The sequence below is a fragment of the Anolis carolinensis genome, unplaced genomic scaffold (assembly GCF_035594765.1).
Source record: "Anolis carolinensis isolate JA03-04 unplaced genomic scaffold, rAnoCar3.1.pri scaffold_11, whole genome shotgun sequence".
Lineage (NCBI taxonomy): Eukaryota > Metazoa > Chordata > Lepidosauria > Squamata > Dactyloidae > Anolis > Anolis carolinensis.
Window position 1 is genome coordinate 669974 of NW_026943822.1, and position 20646 is coordinate 690619.

The following is a 20646-nucleotide window of genomic DNA, read 5'->3' on the forward strand; positions in this document are numbered from 1 at the left end:
CTACGTTCATACAACAAAAAGCTCCAGCTACTCCAGAAAACGGCCAGGCTTTGAGACTGCAAGGCTATTCACTGCTATTCCACCTGGCCAACAAAGGATTCCCATAACCCACAGCAACGCGTGGCCGGGCAAAGCTAGTCTATATATTAAAAAATGTAATGTGCATTTTTCACATGGAGTAAACAACAAAACCACTGGACCAAATCACACCAAATTTGGCCACAAAAGCCATAGTCATCCAATCTATGTCTTTCAAACAAAAAAAAACCCTAGAAAAATAAAGTCCAAATAACAGAAAACCCCCAAATTGCTTACCAATTTGAATATCACTGAACAGCCTTGCAGCTTCAAAGCCAGGCTGCTTCCTAACCAGAGGAATCCTAACCACCAGACCATGCCACAGCAACGCGTGGCCGGGCACAGCTACTCTATTATTATTAGACGACATCAGGATAATCCAATAAACAAAACCTATGTTAACTATCCCTTATTATCCGAAATGGTAGGGACCCAATTATTATTATTATTATTATTATTATTATTATTATTATTTGCATCTCAAAATACCTGGATATAACAAAGAAGAGATCTGGAAGATGGGACCCCAATTCGAAACATGAACGCCACACAAGTTTCCACAATACAGAGAAGGCGATGGTCTCTGGGATCTTTCTGAAGCCCTTGAGCATTGGCTCAGAGTCTCTCCGAGGCGACCAACTCGCTTGTTTCGAAGGCTCACGATTTTATCTCACAACGCCATGAGATGGATTGTATTAAATACAGTAAAACGTGGACCAACCTGAGAATTCTCCCGGAGTGAGATTGGGCGAGCTGGTAGCCTCCGTCTCAGTGTAGGACAAGGTGGAATCGGAAAGATCTGGGAGGAAGAGGAGACAAAAGAGTTGCTGTTATGTGTTGTCAAAGGCTTTCATGGCCAGAATCACTGGGTAGCTGTGAGTTTTCCATGCTGTATGGCCATGCTCCAGGAGCATTCTCTCCTGACGTTTTGCCCACACCTATTGCAGGCATCCCCAGAAGTTGTGAGGTCTGTTGGAAACGAGGAAAGTCAAGTTTATATATCTGAGGAATAATGTCCAGGGTGGGAGAAAGAAAGAACTCTTGTCTGTTGGAGGCAACTGTGTATGTTGCAATTGGCTACCTTGATTAGCATTTAATGGCTTCCCCTCCCCCCTCCAGGCAGGAAGCAGCCAGGCTTTGAAGTTGCAAGGCCATTCAATGCTAATCAAGGTGGCCAACGGCAACATTCCTACTTGCCTCACACAGACAAGAGTTCTTTCTTTCTCCCACCCTGGACATTATTCCACAGATACATAAACCCCACTTGCTTCGTTTCCAACAGACCTCACAACTTCTGAGAATGCCTACCATAGATGTGGGTGAAACGCCAGGAGAGAATGCTTCTGGAACAGGGCCAGACAGTGTGGAAAACTCACAACAACCTGTTGTTATGTTTATTTATACCCTGCTTTTTCTCTCCACAAGGAGACTCAAAGCGATTTACATTGCAAGCATTCCAACGCAATTTAAAAGCTACAACTCTACAAACATTGGAACCCCTGGTGGCGCAGCGGATTAAACCGCTGAGCTGCTGAACTTGCTGGCTGAAAGGTTGGCAGTTCGAATTCGGGGAGCGGAGCGAGCTCCCGCTGTTAGCTCTAGCTTCTACCAACCTAGCAGTTCGAAAGCATGCAAATGTTAGTAGAGCCACATGACCTTGGAGGTGTCTACGGACAATGTGAGTAGATCAATAGGTACCGCTCCGGTGGGAAGGTAACGCCACTCCATGCAGTTATGCCTGTGGCCACATGGCCTTGGAGGTGTCTATGGACAATGTGAGTAGATCAATAGGTACTGCCCCAGCGGGAAGGTACAGTGCTCCATGCAGTCATGCCAGTGGCCACATGGCCTTGGAGGTGCCTATGGACAACACCGGTTCTTCAGCTTAGAAATGGAGGTGAGCACCAACCCCCAGAATGTGAGTAGATCAACAGGTACTGCTCTGGTGGGAAGGTAAAAGTGCTCCATGCAGTCATGCCAGTGGCCACATGACCTTGGAGGTGTCTACAGACAACGGCGGCTCTTCGGCTTAGGAAAGGAGATGAGCACCAACCCCCAGAGTGTGAGTAGATCAATAGGTACTGCTCTGGTGGGAAGGTAACGGCGCTCCATGCAGTCATGCCAGCGGTCACATGGCCTTGGAGGTGTCTACGGACGATGCCGGCTCTTTGGCTTAGGAAGGGAGATGAGCACCAACCCCCAGAGTGTGAGTAGATCAATAGGTACTGTTCCTGGTGGGAAGGTAACGGCGCTCTGTAAAGAAGTATATGATTTTATTTTGTTTATAGATGGCATGTTTAATTGATTTGTTTAAACAGTCAGGTTTGGTTAATTTAATATGGTGAGTATTAGAGCTGATAATACCAGGAGGTAGCCAGCTCAGCATTGAAGGATAGGTTGCTATGACAACGGGGGCGGAGCCAACCGCCGTTTGGAAAGGAAAAAGGGGAATGTTTAAAAACCCAGTTTCAGTCTGTGATTTCTAGTCGCAGGGAAGGACTGATTCTCATGTGGAGGCTCAGGGTGGCTCAAATAAAAGAATTTGAGTCAGTTCTAAGATAAAGTGATTTATTTTAGACAGACTGTGATTTTGAATCACAGGGAGCAGTCTGGTTTCAAGACTGAAAGAAACCAGGAGGGACAGACCTCTATTAGGCCAGACTAAGCAAGTTAGGGGACTTGTTAGGGTTAGTTATAGAGGCTGTGGACTAGGGAAAGTTAGTCCCAGTGGATCCAGGAGGATCAGGTTTTAGTTTAGTTTGGAGGAAGAAGTATCTTGAGAGTTTGAACACCTCATATCTGTTTGTAACCATTAAGCTAAGTGCCTTTGACAAGTTATAAGAAACCATCAAGCTCTGTACATGCAATAAACTTGTTTTGATTTTATTCTATCTGAGTCTCTGTCATACTCCTATACTAAGTTAAGCAACATCACCATCTCAAGTAAAATAAACAAAGAAGGCATAAAAGGAACAAGTACCATCTGCCTGACATCTCCTCCATTGGTGGCAGCGGTGGGATCAAAAGCATTCCTCCCTGCCACATCTTTACACGCTCCATGCAGTCATGCCGGCCATATGACCTTGAAGGTGTCTACAGACAACGCCGGCTCTTCGGCTTAGTAATGGAGATTAGCACCAACCCACAGAGTCATTGGACACGACTAGACTTAATATGAGGCGAAAACCTTTACAAACATTAAAACAGAACGAAACTTCATCCCAATGAAAAAAAAATTCATAGCTAAAATCCATAAATACAGATTCAAAGCTTTGATATAAAACCACAAGCAAATCCTTTGGAGGTTTCAATGCGATGTGTGTGACACATGGAGGCCATATAATCCAGTGAATCTTCCTTTTGGAACTGCGATATATAAGCAGTGTAGACGGGGCCTGGTTTCGCCCGCACAAGCAACGCGGACGCCACGTTCAGAACTCGTGTGTGTTCCTCCTCCGCCGCCATCCAAGAACATCTTTGTCCTTCCTGATGAAGGAATGCAGCTAATGAAGCCCACATTGGGATCCTCAGAGCCGTCTCTTTCTCACAGCTTTCTACAAGATGCGGGAAGTTGTCCAGCCCACCCACTTCCCATAAAGAGAAAAGCAGGAGGAGAATCGCGGCCGCACTACAAGTCCCAAACGGAGCATCCCGATTACTCTACGTAACACAATTTTTGTTCCTGGGTTATAAATATCATTTCCTAATTGGTTCTATCATAAAAACATGGGGAAAATGCATTCAACTGCCAAAACTTTGTTTTTGTGGGAGGGACTTCCTGCAGCACATTCGGCGACAGATTTTCAATGACGATCTCATCAACGAGAATCACCCAACTCAACATGGTTTGTGGCACAGAAACGAAGTTTCTCGAGTAGAAGGAATATCTCATCGAGTCTCAACCCCTTCGGCCAAGTTTGTGCCACAAAAACAAAAGTTTCTGGAGAAGAAGGACGACTTTCAAAGTAAGGACTGCACAATTAAACAGGAAAAAAACACTTTCAAACCAGGAACGGAATTTTTTTCTCTCCAAATTTTGTTATTATTATTATTATTATTATTATTATTATTATTATTATTATTATTATTATTATTATTATTATTAATTATGCAGTCGAGTTTCCCGCATTTGGTGCTCATCCCAATTTCTAAAACGAAGAGCCGGCGTTGTCCGTAGATGTCTCCAAGGTCATGTGCCCGGCATGACTGCATGGAGCGCTGTTGCTTTCCTGCTGGAGCAGTACCTATTGCTCTACTCACATTGTCCGTAGACACCTCCAAGGTCATGTGGCCACTGGCATGACTGCATGGAGCGCTTTACCTTCCCGCTGGAGCAGTACCTAATACTCTACTCACATTGTCTGTAGACACCCCCCAAGGTCATGTGGCCACTGGCATGACCGCATGGAGCGCTTTACCTTCCCGCCGGAGCAGTACCTATTGCTCTACTCACATTCCCATATCTGTCGACACCGCCAAGGTCATGTGGCCACTGGCATGATTGCATGGAGCGCTGTTAGTTTCCTCCCGGAGCAGTACCTATTGCTCTACTCACATTCCAATGTCCGTAGACACTTCCAAGGTCATGACAGCATGGAGCGCCTTACAGCCGGAGGGGTACCTATTGATCTATTCACACTTGTATGTTTTTGAACTGCTAGGTTGGCAGAAGCTGGGGCTAATAGCGGGAGCTCACCCCGCTCCCTGGATTCGAACCTGGCAGCCTTTCGGTCAGCAAGTTCAGCAATTGCAACACCGGGGGCTCCTACTACTAGACGGTGTATCCAATGCAATTTTCTGAATCAGCACTCCAGATTACCAAACCTAAAGTGGATCAAAAACTTATTTGTAACCCTTTGGGCACTAACATTGGAGAGAGGTCCCTGGTCAAAAAAAGGTTGGGAACACCGTGGCTTTGAGATGGAAGTCAAAGCACAACACTCCTGGGTCTTTGAATTGTACCTACACTGAAGAATTAATGAAGTTTGATACCACTTGAATGGCCATGGCTATGGGATGCTGGGAGTTGTAGTTGGATGTGCTCTTGAGTCTTTTTCGCCAATGAGAATTGGTTCCTCACTCAACTCCATAGCACTGAGCCAGGGTAGTCAAAGTGGTGTCGAACCGCATTAACTCTACAGTGTGGATGCCCCTTTAGATGTTTGTTCTCTCTTGCTGTGCGAAAGCCGAGGCGGAGGCTTCGCTCTTCTCCAAAATCACTGCGGCGAGTAGCGACTTGGCGCTCTCCGGCTAAGGTTACACTCAGGCTCCCAACCATCCATCGTGCCTATACTTTAATTATCACTATTAAAATTCTTGAAGCTGTTGCTTCTTGTTCCCTTCCTTCCTTCCTTCCTTCTCGCCTGGAACTGAGGAAAACTTTGTTTTAACAAGTTTCGAGCCTTGTGTTGCTCCCTCGCTCTCGTTTCTCCTCCCGCCCCAAAGAATTAGAAAATGTAGGAAAAAAAGTTTTGCTTCAAAACAAATACTAGTTTTGAGCCTTTTCCCTTCATCTACGCCAAGGAAACACCTTTCCCCAGCTCTAAATGGAAGCTATAAGGAGACTGGAAGGGGGGATAGAATATTGTAACATTGGCAATGTTTTCTGCTCCAGAAATATTATTAATAATCTATATATCTATCTATATCTATCTATATATATAAATGAGTGATGGCATCACGGCGACCAACAAAACAACAAAACTACAGGCCCCCAACCTCGAAATTTGACAACACAACCCATCATCCATGCCTCTAGGTTGATACAACAAAAAGAAAAGAAAAATAAAGTCCTCATTAGAGGGAGAGGAATAATTGTTTTTATCCAATTGCTGCCAGTTAGAGGACTAATCTCTGTCCACTTGGTCTCCTAGCAACCAACTCAGCCCAGGGGACAGGCAGACTTAGGCCTCACTTAGGCCTCTTCCACAGATTATCTAATTTGCACTGGATTATATGGCAGTGTAAACTCAAGGCCCTTCCACACAGCTATATTACCCATTTATAATCTTATATTATCTGCTTTGAACTGGATTATCTGGACTTCAGACTGCCATATAATCCACTTCAGTGTGCATTTTATACAGCTGTGAAGAAGGGGCCTCATATAATCCAGTTCTAAGAAGATAATATAAGATTATAAATATAATATGTAATAATTACTGTGATATAGAATCATAGAATAGTAGAGTTGGAAGAGACCTCATGGGCCATCCAGTCCAACCCCATTCTGCCAAGAAGGAGGAAATCGCATTCAAAGCGATTAATAATAATACAGAACAATATAATCTCTAAAATCAGGACAGTAAATAAAGAGCAACACTCTGAAAGCATAAGCCACAGCAACGCGTGGCCGGGCAAAGCTAGTATTTATATATCTGTATCCATAATAAAAGTGAAAACCCGTGCAGAACAAACACAGCACAACTAGACTTCCTGGAGGAGTTTGGGGATTGATTCCACTTGGTGGGAGTTGTCGTTCACCCTGCATCAAGCCAGAGCCCTGTCACTCCTACTGGAGAATTTAGAGGAGTTGTAGTTCACCTACACCCAGAACGCTATGAACCCAAAGAATGATGGCTCTGGGCCAAACTTGCCATGCAGACCCGATAGGCCCAGGTTTGAATACTGGTGGGTTTGGAGGGAATTGGCCTGGACATTTGGGATTTATAGTTCACCTGCAATCGAAACCCACCAATGATGGACCAGGATCAAATGTGGCACAAAGAGCCCCCTTAACCAATAACACATTGGACACGTTTGGGGAAAAGGGAGCTATAGTTCACCTGTATCCAGAGAACTCCAGTTCTGCAACCTTGAGCAGAATGCAGCTCTTTCTGCATTGGATGCATGCAACTGGCCACTCTTTGCCCGAGCAGCATCCCTGCCTTGGCATTTGTGCTTCAAACCAACGACTGGCTCTTGCGAGACTGGAATCATAGACTGGCTTTTCCCCAGAGCAAGAATCATGAGCCAAAAAACCTATCCTTCCAAGCCTGAACAATGTGCAGTTTATCCAAAGGGCTCCCAACTTAAATTTCTCTGACTTTGCGCCTAGCAAATGACCAAGAAAGTCAAAAGGTCCTTCCTTACCCAATGGTTTTTGCTCATTGTTCGGAGTCAGCCGGGAGTAAGGAGGGGGTGGCGATTCTGGAAAAGAAGAAAGGGAGATGGTTTGAGAACACGGAAATGCTCGACCACGCCAACAACCGTCATGTCAGACTACACAGAAGAACCACTGAAATCCACAAGCAGGTGGACAATTTCAACAAAAAGGAGGAAACTATGAACATGAACAAAATCTGGCTCCCAGTATTTTTTAAAAAAACTCCAAAATCAGAACAGAAAATAAGGAGAAGCACTCTGAAAACAGAAGAATTCCGGACATGAATCAATCAGGGGCAGCTAACGAATCTGAACAAAGGATTCCCCCAGGACAGGATGTGAAGTTTGGAAAGCAATTTAATGCTAATCAAGGTGATTAATTACAACATTCACACTGGCCTCCCACAGACAAGAGTTATTTCCCCCACCCTGGACCTTCCACAGATATATAAACCTTCCGTACTTAGTTTTTCCATAGACCTCATAATCTCCGAGGATGCCTGCCACAGATGTGGGTGAAACGTCAGGAGGGAATGCTCTGGAACATGGCCATACAGCCCAGAAAACATACAACAACCCTGTGATCCCGACCATGAAAGCCTTCGACAACTGACCTCACAATCTCTGGGGATGCCTAGCATAAACGTGGGCGAAACGTCACAAGAGAATGCTTCTGGAACATGGCCAGACAGCCCAAGGCTGGGCTGTGGCACAGGCTGGTTAGTAGCCAGCTGCAATAAATCACTCTGACCAAGAGGTCATGAGTTCGAAGCCAGCCTGTGTCGGGGTGAGCACCCAACAATTAAAATAAAAAATAGCCCCTGCTCGTTGTTGACCTAAGCAACCCGAAAGATAGTTGCATCTATCAAGTAGGAAATTTAGGCACCACTTATATGTGGGGAGGCTAATTTATGACACCATAAAAATCACCCAGCCACCATTGGAATGAGGAAGTGCCGTCGCAGTGGATGACAAAGCAGCTGCTCCCTCTATGGCCGGAATCAGTGTACCCTCAGGAAGCTGGAAGCTGGAGAAGGTTTAAATTGCCTCTGCGTCTGTCTCTGTCTCTGTTCTATGTTATATGGCATTGAATGTTTGCCTTATATGTGTACAATGTGATCCGCCCTGAGAAAGAAGGGTGGAATAAAAATACTGTCAATAAATAAATAAAACTCACAGCAACCCAGTGATTCTGGCTATGAAAGTCTTTGACAACACATGGTATTTTGTATTTGAAAAGGGGGGGGGGGAACCCATCATTCCTTGCAGGAAAATAATAATAGTAATAATAATAAGCTTTATTTATACCCCGCCACCATCTCCCCGCGGGGACTCGGGGCGGCTCACAATGTTACAAAAGTTTGTTAGATACAACGTTGCTCCTGGGATTGCAAATTAAAGTTAAGGAAAAGTTGGGTCTCCCACACCGAAACACAACCAAAGAAAGATGGAGACGGATCGTACAACTTCTCCGTCTCCTTCAGATACTTCTTTCTCCTCTTGGGAAAAACACAGAAAATATTAAGGGTTGGAAAGTGTCTGCACACAACCATTTGCACAATCCACAAACGGGTTAACGAGAACCAGAGTTGCCAGAAAACTTTCAGGGAGACTCTTTCCTTCCCAGACTTCTCGGGCTGTTGTTGTCTTGGAGGAAAATTTCAGGCCAAGGATTCGGGTTGAAACAGATGTGTGTGTGTGTGTGTGTTTTCGTGTCCTAAAAGGGTTTCCAGAGAGAAGTACCGGTCGGTCGGGCTGAGAAAAAGAGAAGCCGCTCGGAAAGTGGGGAAGGAGGCCGGGAAGGAGATTTTTTAAAAAGAGGCGCTGGCGCTTTAAGGGAAAGGCCGTCAGATAAATTGCCCGTCTGCCTGGCGCCAACAAAATGCAAACTGCATATTATCACCACTTCTTCACCTAAATAGCAGAAAGAGGGTGGGAAGGGGGAAGGAAACCTCCTTAGGAAAGAAAGAAAGAAAGAAAGAAAGAAAGAAAGAAAGAAAGAAAGAAAGAAAGAAAGAAAGAAAGAAAGAAAGAAAGAAAGAAAGAAAGAAGGAGGGAAGCAGAGGAGGAGAAAGAGCCTGAAACTGATCTGGGTTGAAAGGGGATCATGGTGCCAGGCCCAAGGAAAAGGAAGGCCTCTCTTTCTGCCTCTCCCAGGACCACGTTTTCTGGTCTGGAGAAAGTGGTGATTTTCTGGAACAAAGCAGGAGAGGGAGAAAGAAAGGCAGAGAAGCCCACAAAACTAAAAAAAGGAAAAGAGAGCCACAATTTGGTGGATACAGTTGCCAGCCACAATGTAACAAAACAAAGTCCTGGGATTGTTTTGCAAAAGGGGACATACATGCATACACACATACAGTAGAGTCTCACTTATCCAACACTCGCTTATCCAGTGTTCTGGATTATCCAACACATTTTTGTAGTCAATGTTTTCAAAACATCGTGAAATTTCGGTGCTAAATTCGTAAATACAGTAATTACTACATAGCATTACTGCGTATTGCGTATTGAACTACAGTAGAGTCTCACTTATCCAAGCCTCGCTTATCCAAGCTTCTGGATTATCCAAGCCATTTTTGTAGTCAATGTTTTCAATACATCGTGATATTTTGGTGCTAAATTCGTAAATACAGTAATTACAACATAACATTACTGCGTATTGAACTACTTTTTCTGTCAAATTTGTTGTGTAACATGACGTTTTGGTGCTTAATTTGTAAAATCATAACCTAATTTGATGTTTAATAGGCTTCTCCTTAATCCCTCCTTATTATCCAACATATTTGCTTATCAAATGTTCTGCTGGCCCGTTTACATTGGATAAGCGAGACTCTTCTGTACATGCAGAGTCCCCTCTCCAAAAGCAGCCCTTTCTTACAACCTGTGGTTGCAATCGGACACCAAAATTAAGCATAGATGTGCAAGGATAATGACTAATAAACGGACTACTTTTGATGGGATTTTGTGGAGCAAGTTGGACGTTTTGTCCACCTTTTCCAAGGGGATGTTGGGACTTCCATGGAGGGTTCCTCTCCCCCATTCCGAGCTTCTTTGGAAGTCCAAAAAAAATTGCCCACGTTTAAACATTAATAGGGAAAAAGTCCTGGTTGGCAAAGGAGGCCAAAGGAAACCTTCCGGCTCCCCCTCCGCCCTCCCTCCGCCGCCGTTGCGGCAGAAAGACTTATCACGATCTGCTTCGGTGGACGCCAGCTATTCCGGCAATGTGGGCCCCAAAACGGGGCAATTCTCCAGCCTGGGGGAGGGATGAAGAGCAGCCAGGGCCACACAGGGAAGGAGAGACGCTCTCAGGACATTTCCGCCCGGAAATATTGGGGATTCTGGGCCCTGCAATGCAGGCTTTGGGGAATTCTGAGCATTGCAGTGCTGGCTTTGGGGATTCTGGGGGCTGCAATGAAATCCTTGGGGATTCTGAGCACTGCAATGCAGGCTTTGGGGATTCTGGGAGTTGCAATGCAGGCTTTGGGGAATTCTGAGCATTGCAGTGCTGGCTTTGGGGATTCTTGGGGTTGCAGTGCTGGCTTTGGTGATTCTGAGCATTGTAATGCAAGCGTTTTGGGGTTTCTGGGCGTTGCTGTCCAAAACAAAGTTCTGCCACAAACAGGCTCCTATTCTGCTGCTATTCTCTGTTCTGCTGTTATTTGCAACTACAGTAGAGTCTCGCTTATCGAAGCCTCTGGATAATCCTAAGCATTTTTGTAGTCAATATTTTCAATATATCGTGATATTTTGGTGCTAAATTCGTAAATACAGTAATTACAACATAACATTCCTGCGTATTGAACTACTTTTTCTGTCCAGTTTGTTGTATAACATGATGTTTTGGTGCTTAATTTGCAAAATCATAACCTAATTTGATGTTTAATAGGCTTTTCCTTAGTCCCTCCTTATTATCCAAGATATTTGCTTATCCAAGCTTCTGCCGGCCCGTTTAGCTTGGATAAGTGAGACTCTACTGTACCAAAGAAAATATTAACTGGCTCTTGCTGACTAAAGGCACCTTCTCAGCAGAACAAGGGGGGAAATTTAGTTCCATTTCTTAGAGGAGCCAGGTTTCCTCTAAGGGTGCGTCTACATTGTAGAAGTGATGCAGTTTGACCCAGCCTTAACTGTCATGGCTCCATTCGATGCCAACCATATGGAGCCATGTGGTAGCAGTTAATGTAGTGATGGATTATGAAACATGTGCAACCTCTATCTATCTGTCTGTCTGTCTGTCTATCTATCTATCTATCTATCTATCCATCCATCCATCCATCCATCTACCCATCATCTATCTATAATTTATCTATTTTCTCCCAAGAAAGGATCCAAGGCAGCTTTTTCAAAGGCACCTAATAATAAAACACAGGCACACAAAGCCAAAGGCCTTGTCAAACTGCAATTCCCAGGATCCCATACCATGTAGCCATAGCAGTTAAAGTGGTACTGAACTGCATTAATCCGACAGTGTAGATGCCCTGTGTAGATTCATAGGAGTTGCCATAGAAACCCTTGGGAAGTTTGACCAGGGAGGGGAGGAAGTGTTGTTTTGACCTACTTCAGGCATAGTTTGGAGGCACCGGGGAACCACTTTGGGACGGAAATACACCGCAAGGAGCGAGAGGGACGGAGCCAGCGCTTGGAAAGTGGCTTTCAAGACAAATGAAATATAATCATATGCTCCAGCCGCCCAATATGGAACAGCCCGGGTGTCATTACAGGCATTTGCTTGCCTTCAAAGACACTTTCCAGCCATCGCTCCAATTTGGGCTCCTTCTCGGGCATCAGATGGGACTGGACTTCAAGGCAGCATTGGCCCAAACGGATAAAAATGCCTGCGTGTTTGGAAAACACGGATCTCAACTAAATGGGAACATGTGTCTAACTCTGAGACCTTCTGTGGGATTGAAGGCTGCTGACATACATGCAAACCGGAGAGGGATCCTGTGGCGCCGCAATTTCAAGCAGGTAACAAGCAACATTGGCAGGAATCAGCTCTGCTTCCCAAAATATCTATATCTATCTATATCTATTCTAAATTCTATTCTAAATCTAAATCTATCTAATCTAAATCTAAATCCATAATAAAAGCGAAAACCCATATGTCTATATGTGTATATGTGGCACGGATGCCTGCTCACACAGACAGCTTCTGGCCTCCACAAACAGGCTCCAGTTCCCAGTGCTGAGAATCCAAGTAAGTCACTCTTTTCCACTGACACTTCAGTTACGGCGAGTGCCATGAACACATATCCCAACCCCTGCCAATGTCCTTCCAAACACTACGTCCCACCCCACAAGGAATGCTTTCGTCTGGGGACCATTTCATCCTAGATTTTCCTTTTTCTTCCACCACAGGCAGGCATCCCAGGGTTCTCCATTGCTGTGGAATTTGCATGACTCCGCCCACTGCCCTTCCCTTTCCAATCTCTCTGCATAACAAACACAGCAGAACTGAGCTGCAACTAAACTTACTGGAAGAGTTTGGGGATTGAGTCCACATGGTGGAAGTTGTCGTTCACCCTGCATCAAGTCAGAGCCCTGTCACTCCTACTGGGGAATTTAAAGGAGTTGTAGTTGATCTACACTCAGAACACTATGGACCCAAATAATGATGGCTCTCGGCCAAACTTGCCATGCAGACCCAATATGCCCAGATTTGAATACTGGTGGGTTTGGAGGGGAATTGGCCTGGACATTTGGGAGTAGTAGATACTGGGATTTATAGTTCACCTACAATGAATGAGCACTTCGAACCCCTCCGATGATGGACCAGGAACAAACTTGGCACACAGAGCCACATAACCAACAGAACATATTGGACAAGTTTGGGGGGAAAAGAGTTATAGTTCACCTGCAGCCAGATAAACACTGACCTCCACCGACAATGGACCGGGACCACACTTCACACAGAGAAGCCTCATGACCTACTGAACATAGTGCAGGGGTTTGTGGGAATGGGACTTGCTTTTGGGAGTTGTAGTTCACCTGCATCCAAAGAGCACTGAACCCAGCCAACGACGGATCTGGACCACACTTGGCACACAGACTCAACATTGTCTGCCGTGGATACTGACAGATGTTTTGGGACAATTGCCTCGGAAATCTGGGTGTTGTAGTACTTCACCCCCATCCAGAGAGCACTGCAGCTGGGCAATGACCAGTCAACGACGGATCTGGACCACACTTGGGACACAGACCCACAATGGCCAACTTTGAATACTGGCAGGGTCTGGGGAGGATTGACCCACGATTCTGGGAATTGTAGTTCACCCACTCCACACTGAGAATACCTAACAAAGACAAAACATGCTTTTATCAAATAACCTGGGCACCGCCGGGTCCCCAAGCTAGTCCATAATAAAAGTGAAAACCTGACTGTGTGTATGTGGCACGGGTGTCCACTCAGCCTCCACAAACAGGCAACATCCTGCATATCTGATATTGACATTACGATTCATAACAGCAGCAAAATTATAGTCACAAAGTCCCTCTGTTTATAATCTCATAGAGTTGGAAGGGACCCCAAGGGCCATCCAATCCAACCCCTTTCTGCCTCCAGGCAAGAAAAGCACACTCAAAGTACCCCCAACAGATGGCCATCCAGCATCTGTTCAAAAGCCTCCAAAGAAGGCTTTATTTCATATCCATTTGTGGTCAATTGACAGTACTTTAAAGGCCATGGGATCCTGGGAGTTCTAGTGCGGTGAGGCAGTGGCACCACTGAGGAGGAGATGCATCTCTACACTGTCAAATTGATGCAGTTTGGTCCCGCTTTAATCCCCAGGGTTCACTGCTGTCACAACCTGGGAGTCGTAGTTTGGCAAACTCTCCAGCAACACAACTTGTGAAACTACAACTTCCAGGCCTGTCAGTACAAGGAAAGCCAAACTGCATTAATTCGAGCTGCATAAGATGCTTTGGCTGGAATCTTTCCAGGTGGGGCCACACTGGAGTATTAATGCAGATTGATACCACTTTTAATCGGCATAGCTTGGGATTCATTGTCTGGAAAGGCACCAGCACTTATCTGGCAAAGAAGGTTAAATACCTTGTAGAACTACAACCCCAATGGTCCCATAGCATTGAGCCAGGACAGTTCAAGTGGTCTCAATCCGCATTAATTCTCCAGTATAGACGCACCCCAATAGCGCTTCTATGTGGATAAATTGAAGCAATGGGAAGGTGGGTTCTCTGTAATGCAAACAAAGGAGTATTTGGCACACTCTTGTAGGACATTATTATTATTACTACTACTATTATTATGTTTATTTTGGGGGACTGCAAAGCCTAGGAACCAAGAACAGTGCGGGATTCTGGAAGCTGTAGTCTCCAAAAGTAACTTTTCCTAGCTCAGCGTGTAACCCTATATAAAAGGGCTCATGTGTATATAAATAGAGCCTGAGTCCTCTCCCTAATTTAGGCCACAATCTAATATGCAAGTCAAGGCGCTTCTGGGCTCCTTGGTTGGTTTTCCGGCCATCGCTGCAAGTATTAGATCGCGTCTGCACTGCACAACTAATGCGGTTTGACGCCACCTGAACCGCCCCCGGCTCAATGCTAGGGAAACCTTGGGATTTGTAGGGTTGGAAGAAACCACAAGGGCCCTTTTTAAGGCTCCTTCCTTCTTATAAACATGTCGCTTTTCTTTCTCAGTGACATCACAGAGGGCCACTTCACCTAGCAACGGCCAATCCAGTGATATCACAAAGGAACACTTCACCCACCAACAGCCAGTCCCATGACGTCGCAGGAGGCCAGCCAGAGACAGTCTGGTGACATCACAGAAGGCCACTTCACCTAGCAACAGCCAGTCCAGTGACATCACAAAGGGCCACTTCACCTAGCAACAGCCAGTCCAGTGACATCGCATAGGGCCACTTCACCTAGCAACAGCCAGTTCAGTGACCTCACAGAGACCCACATCACCTAGCAACAGCCAGTCCAGTGACATCGCATAGGGCCACTTCACCTAGCAACAGCCAGTCCATTGACATCACAGAGACCCACATCACCTAGCAACAGCCAGTCCAGTGACATCACAAAAGGCCACTTCACCTATCAACAGCCTTTGTGGTACAGACAGGTCATTTGTGGGTCATCTGCATACATCATATATAGTAGATATATATATTCCACTGGAGTTACACTTTTAGAAGGACCTGTTCCGACTTACATACAAAGTCAGCTTATTAAAACACACACAGAACCCATCTTGTTTGTAACTTGGGGATGGTCGGGACTGGAAACGAACGCTTCCCCTGCGAGGCCATTGGACTGGAGTTTCGCAAACTGTGCTCCTCTGGAGGCGTTGGGCTTCAGCTCCCACAATTCCTAACAGCTGGGATTTCTGGGAGTTGAAGTCCAAAACACCTGGAGGAGCAATTTTGAGAAAATATGTTGTCGAAAGCTTTCATGGCTGGAATCGCTGGGTTGCTGTGAGTTTTCCGGGCTGTGTGGCCATGTTCCAGAAGCTTTCTCTCCTGACGTTTCACCCACATCTATGGCAGGCATTCTCAGAGGTTGTGAGGTCTCTGGGGAAACTACATAGGGACAAGCAAACAGAGCAGCATTGCCCAAACACGAATCAAGGAACACGAAAGGCACTGCAGACTGATTCAACCAGAGAAGCCAGCCAGAGCAGAGCACCTGATGAACCAACCTGGGCACAGAATATTATTTGAGAACACAGAAATGCTGGGCTACTCTGACAACCACCATGTCAGACGACACAGAGAAGCCACTGAAATCCACAAGGAGGTGGGCAATGTCAACAGAAAGGAGGAAGCCATGAAAATGAACACAATCGGGCTACCAGTATTAAAAGTACAATAAAGGTAAAGGTTTCCCCTGAATGAGTGCCTGCTTGTTAGCCCCAGTTTCTGCCAACCTAGCAGTTCGAAAACATGCCAATGTGAGTAGATCAATAGGTACCGCTCCGGCGGGAAGGTAATGGCACTCCATGCAGTCATGCTAGTGGCCACATGAACTTGGAGATGTCTGTGGACAATTTGAGTAGATCAATAGGTACTGCTCCAGCAGGAAGATAACAGTGCTGCATGCAGTCATGCCAATGGCCACATGACCTTGGAGGTGTCTGTGGACATGCCAATGTGAGTAGATCAATAGGTACTGCTCTGGTGGGAAGGTAACGGTGCTCCATGCAGTCATGACCTTGGAGGTGTCTGTGGACAACGCTGGCTCTTCGGCTTAGAAATGGAGATGAGCACCAACCCCCAGAGTCATTGGACAAGACTGGACTTAACGTCAGGGGAAAACCTTTACCTTATATATTACATGTAATATTATTGATAATATTACAATATATAGATATAGTCCAATGTGGTAATTTATTGCCAGTCTTGTGCTATGCTACTAATATAATATTGTATGTAAATTTAATTTGTAAGCCACTCTGAGTCCCCTTCGGGGTGAGAAGGGAGGCATATAAATGTATCAAACAAACAAACAAATAAATAAATAAATGTGAGTAGATCAATAGGTACTGCCAGTGGCCACATGACCTTGGAGGTGTCTACAATATGAGTAGATCAATAGGTACTGCTCTGGCGGGAAAGTAACAGCGCTCCATGCAGTCATGCCAGTGGCCACATGACCTTGGAGGTGTCTACGGACAACACCGGCTCTTGGGCTTAGAAATGGAGATGAGCACCAACCCCCAGAGTGTGAGTAGAGCAATAGGTACTGCTCTGGTGGGAAGGCAAGGAAGCTCCATGCAGTCCTGCCAGTGGCCACATGACCTTGGAGGTGTCTACGGACAACGCCGGCTCTTGGGCTTAGAAATGGAGATGAGCACCAACCCCCAGAGTGTGAGTCGAGCAATAGGTACTGCTCTGGTGGGAAGGTAAGGAAGCTCCATGCAGTCCTGCCAGTGGCCACATGACCTAGGAGGTGTCTACGGACAATGCCGGCTCTTCAGCTTAGAAATAGAGATGAGCACCAACCCTCAGAGTCATTGGACAAGACTGGACTTAACGTCAGGGGAAACCTTTACCTTTACCTTTAATAAATGAATGAATGACTAAATGCGGCGGAGCGGCGCCTCACCTGTCCCGCAGAGCCTGGCGAAGTGGAAGGGGTTGCAGCAGGGGGGCCCCTGTCCGGCGGGCCCGGCCCCGAAGCCCTCTCCGCGGCAGAGGCGCCTCAGCTGCCCCGGGTGCTGCAGGTCCGGCCAGCGGAAGAGCTTGCTGAGCAGGAGGTGCGGCGGGGGGAGCGGAGAGGAGGAGGAGGGGGGGGGAGGAGGATGCTCGGGGCAGGAGCACGCATGCGCCGGGCATCCCCCCGCGGGACTCCACCGCCTCCAGCAGGGTGTCCAGGGCGCGCTCCTTGAGCCGCTTCAGCAGCGAGTAGGCGGCCGCGTGCAGCTCCGGCTCTAGGAGCGGGACAGAGGGGGGGGCGGCGGGGCCCGGCGGCGCCCCCTCCCCGCCCTCCGCCTCCGCCTCGGCCCCCCAGGCCCCCTCCTCCCCTTCCTCCTCCTCCTCCTCCTCGGCGCCCTCCTTCCTCAAGGCCCTCCCCGAGGACGACGCGGGGGGCTCATGGGCAGCCCCCTCCTCTCCGCCGCCGCCGCCGAAAGACACTCGGTTCCGCCAAAGGCGACGCACCAGCCCGGCCCGTTTGGACCGGAACATGCGCCTCGGGGTCAGGCCAGGCGCAGGGGGGGCCGGGGCCCACGCCGGGGGAGCCTGGACCCCCGGAAGGGGAAGAGGAAGAGGAAGGGGAAGGGGCGGCCGGGCCAGGGGCGGCGCATCGGGGAAACGCGCCCCGGACTCGCCTCCCGGGGAGAAAGTCGGGGGTCCCCGCGCCTCGCCTCTTGCGCCCTGGGCCCCTTCCAAGTTCCTTCCTGAAGCCCTTCCTCCCACAAAGTCAAGCAGGGGGGCTTAGTAACAGACCCCTTCCCTCGCCAGTTTCTTCCTTTATTGCTTTCCCAAAATTTGCTTCCCAAACCAAGCAGGAAAGCTTGGTTAGTAGTCTCCTTTCTTGGCCAGTTTCTTCCTGTCTTCCTTCCCCAAAGTCGTCTTCCCAAACCAAGCAGGAAGGCTTAGTTAGTAGTTTCTTCTCATAGAATAGTAGAGTTGGAAGAGACCTCATGGGCCATCCAGTCCAACCCCATTCTGCCAAGAAGCAGGGGGTTTCTTCCTTCCTTCCTTCCTTCCAAGTTTCTTCCTTCCCCAAAGCCTGCTTCCCAAAGCAAGCAAGAAGGCTTCGTTAGTAGTCTCTTTTCTTCCTTTCCCAAAGTTGGCTTCCTAAATCAAGCAGGGAGGCTTAGTAACAGACCCCTTTCCTGGCCTGTTTCTTCCTTTATTGCTTCCCCAAAATCTGCTTCCCAAACCAACCAGGAAGGCTTAGTAGTAGTCCTTTTTCCTCGCCAGTTTCCTCCTTCCTTCCTTCCTTCCTCAAAGTCTGCTTCCCAAACCAAGCATGGAGGCTTAGTAGTAGTCCTTTTTCCTCGCCAGTTTCTTCCTTTATTGCTTCCCTAAAGTTGGCTTCCCAAACCAAGGAGGAAGGCTTAGTTAGTAGTCCCTTTTCCTTGCCAATTTCTTCCTTCCTTTTTAAGTTTCTTCCTGCCTTCCTCCCCCAAAGTCTGCTTCCCAATCCAAGGAGGAAGGCTTAGTTAGTAGTTTCCTTTCCTCTCGTTTCTTCCTTCCTTCCAAGTTTCTTCCTTCCCCAAAGTCTGCTTCCTAAACCAAGCAGGAAGGCTTAGTAGTAATCCTTTTTCCTCGCCAGTTTCTTCCTTCCTTCCTTCCCCAAAGTCTGCTTCCCAAACCAAGCAGGAAGGCTTGGTTAGTAGTCTCCTTTCCTCGCCAGTTTCTTCCTTTCTTCCTTCCCCAAAGTTGGCTTCCTAAATCAAGGAGGAAGGCTTAGTTAGTAGTATCCTTTCCTCTTGTTTCTTCCTTCCAAGTTTCTTCCTTTCCCAGAGTCAGCTTCCCAAACCAAGCAGGAAGGTTTGGTTAGTAGTCTCCTTTCCTGGCCTGTTTCTTCCTTCCTTCCTTCCAAGTTTCTTCTTTTCTTCCTTCCCCAAAGCCTGCTTCCCAAACCAAGCAGGGAGGCTTCCTAGTAGTTCCCTTTCCTGGCCTGTTTCTTCCTTCCTTCCTCCCCCAAAAAGGAAGGAGGGGAAAACAAACAGGTCCCACACAACGTCCGACTTCCCTCCCGAATCCTTCTCAATGAAAACTTCCCAAGAAGGAAAACGTGGGACTCCAAAAACACAAAGTCTGGAGAGTTCTAGAAAGTGTTCCCTTTCCTCCAAAAAAAAAAAAACTCAGAACAAGGGGGCACCGGTTGGACTCTCTGGGTCGCGGTCCCGTCTGGTTCTGGACTTTCCCGAAGAGGAAGAAGGAGGGAAAGACAAGCAGGTCCAACTCTCCAGGCAAGAAAGGAAAAAAAGAAAGAGGCGCTTGGGAGGCGAAAGAGGCGAAAACTCCACGCAAGTTGCCTTCCCCAAAAAGGAAGGAGGGGAAAGAGAAGCAGGTCCAAACTCTCCACTGCTTTGGCTTCAAAGGTTTCAAAGGCCTTCCAAAAACACTTTTGGACAAACTCGAAAGGAAGGGAGAAGACTGCAGCGGGGACTCTCCTCTCCAGAGGCGGCTTGGTTGCGGATCCTTTCCCGGCTTGGCTCCTCTCCTCCTCGGCCTCCCAGGCGTCGGGTTCCCCCGAAACGAGGGTCTCCAAGGGAGGGGGAAGCCCCCTTCACCAGCGGCGGTCTTTCCCCCGAAAGTCGGGCGGGAGGAGGAGGCGGAGGAGCGGCTCCCGAAGCGGCGTCGCCCCGGAGGCGCACATGGCTCTGGCAAGATCTTGTCAATACTATCCCGGCGATGGGGGAGGGCGCGAAGAGGGGGAAATCCCCGCTTTGGGAGGCTGCGAGATCGGGAAAGAGGCTCCAGGGGCTCCCCAAGACTCCCCTGAGGCTCCCCAACCACTTCCTTGCTCCTGGAAGGGTCCCCGAGATCCGCCGCGAGCCTCTTTTGCGCCCCAAAGCCGTGCGTAACCGAGGGCGCACGGAGCCGCCTTCTTCTCCTCCTGGGCTTCTTTCTTCTCTTGCGCGCGGCGCGTTCTTTCTTTCCCTCTCTCCTTCTCTCCTTTCTTTTTAGTGTTGTTTGTTCTCCTCCAAGCCGCACTCACACCCCGCACTCACCGGAGGGCCCCCTGGGCGAGCGCTGGAGCCATTGGCTCCCTCCCATCATGTGCCAGTCTAGACACTTTGGCGGCTGCGGGGCTGGCCCGGCTGTTGCGCAAACAAGGGCTCGAGTTTCTTAACTCTTCGAGGAGAAGGAGGGAGGGGAAAAGAAGGAGGGAGGGAGGGAAGAAAAGAAGGGCCCGAGGAGGGCGGGGGGAGGAGGAGGAGGAACCAGTCCCCACTCTCCTCCCTCCACCAGGCCTTTTTGGGGGGCCAAAATAATAATAATTATTAATAATAATAATATTAATAATTATTAATATTATTAT

General features: G+C 47.6%; 1 protein-coding gene across 1 annotated transcript in view; it reads right to left on the bottom strand.

Annotated features, from left to right (window-relative positions):
• The window catches only part of smad6 (SMAD family member 6), a 38307-nt gene extending 17967 nt beyond the window's left edge, over positions 1-20340 (bottom strand). Inside the window, 4 exon segments of the mRNA XM_003227250.4 lie at positions 800-877; positions 7171-7227; positions 17251-17431; positions 17433-20340. Of these exon segments, the coding sequence (XP_003227298.2) occupies positions 800-877; positions 7171-7227; positions 17251-17431; positions 17433-17831 (715 nt within the window). The 5' untranslated portion in view covers positions 17832-20340.
• Positions 20341-20646: the final 306 nt, after the last annotated feature.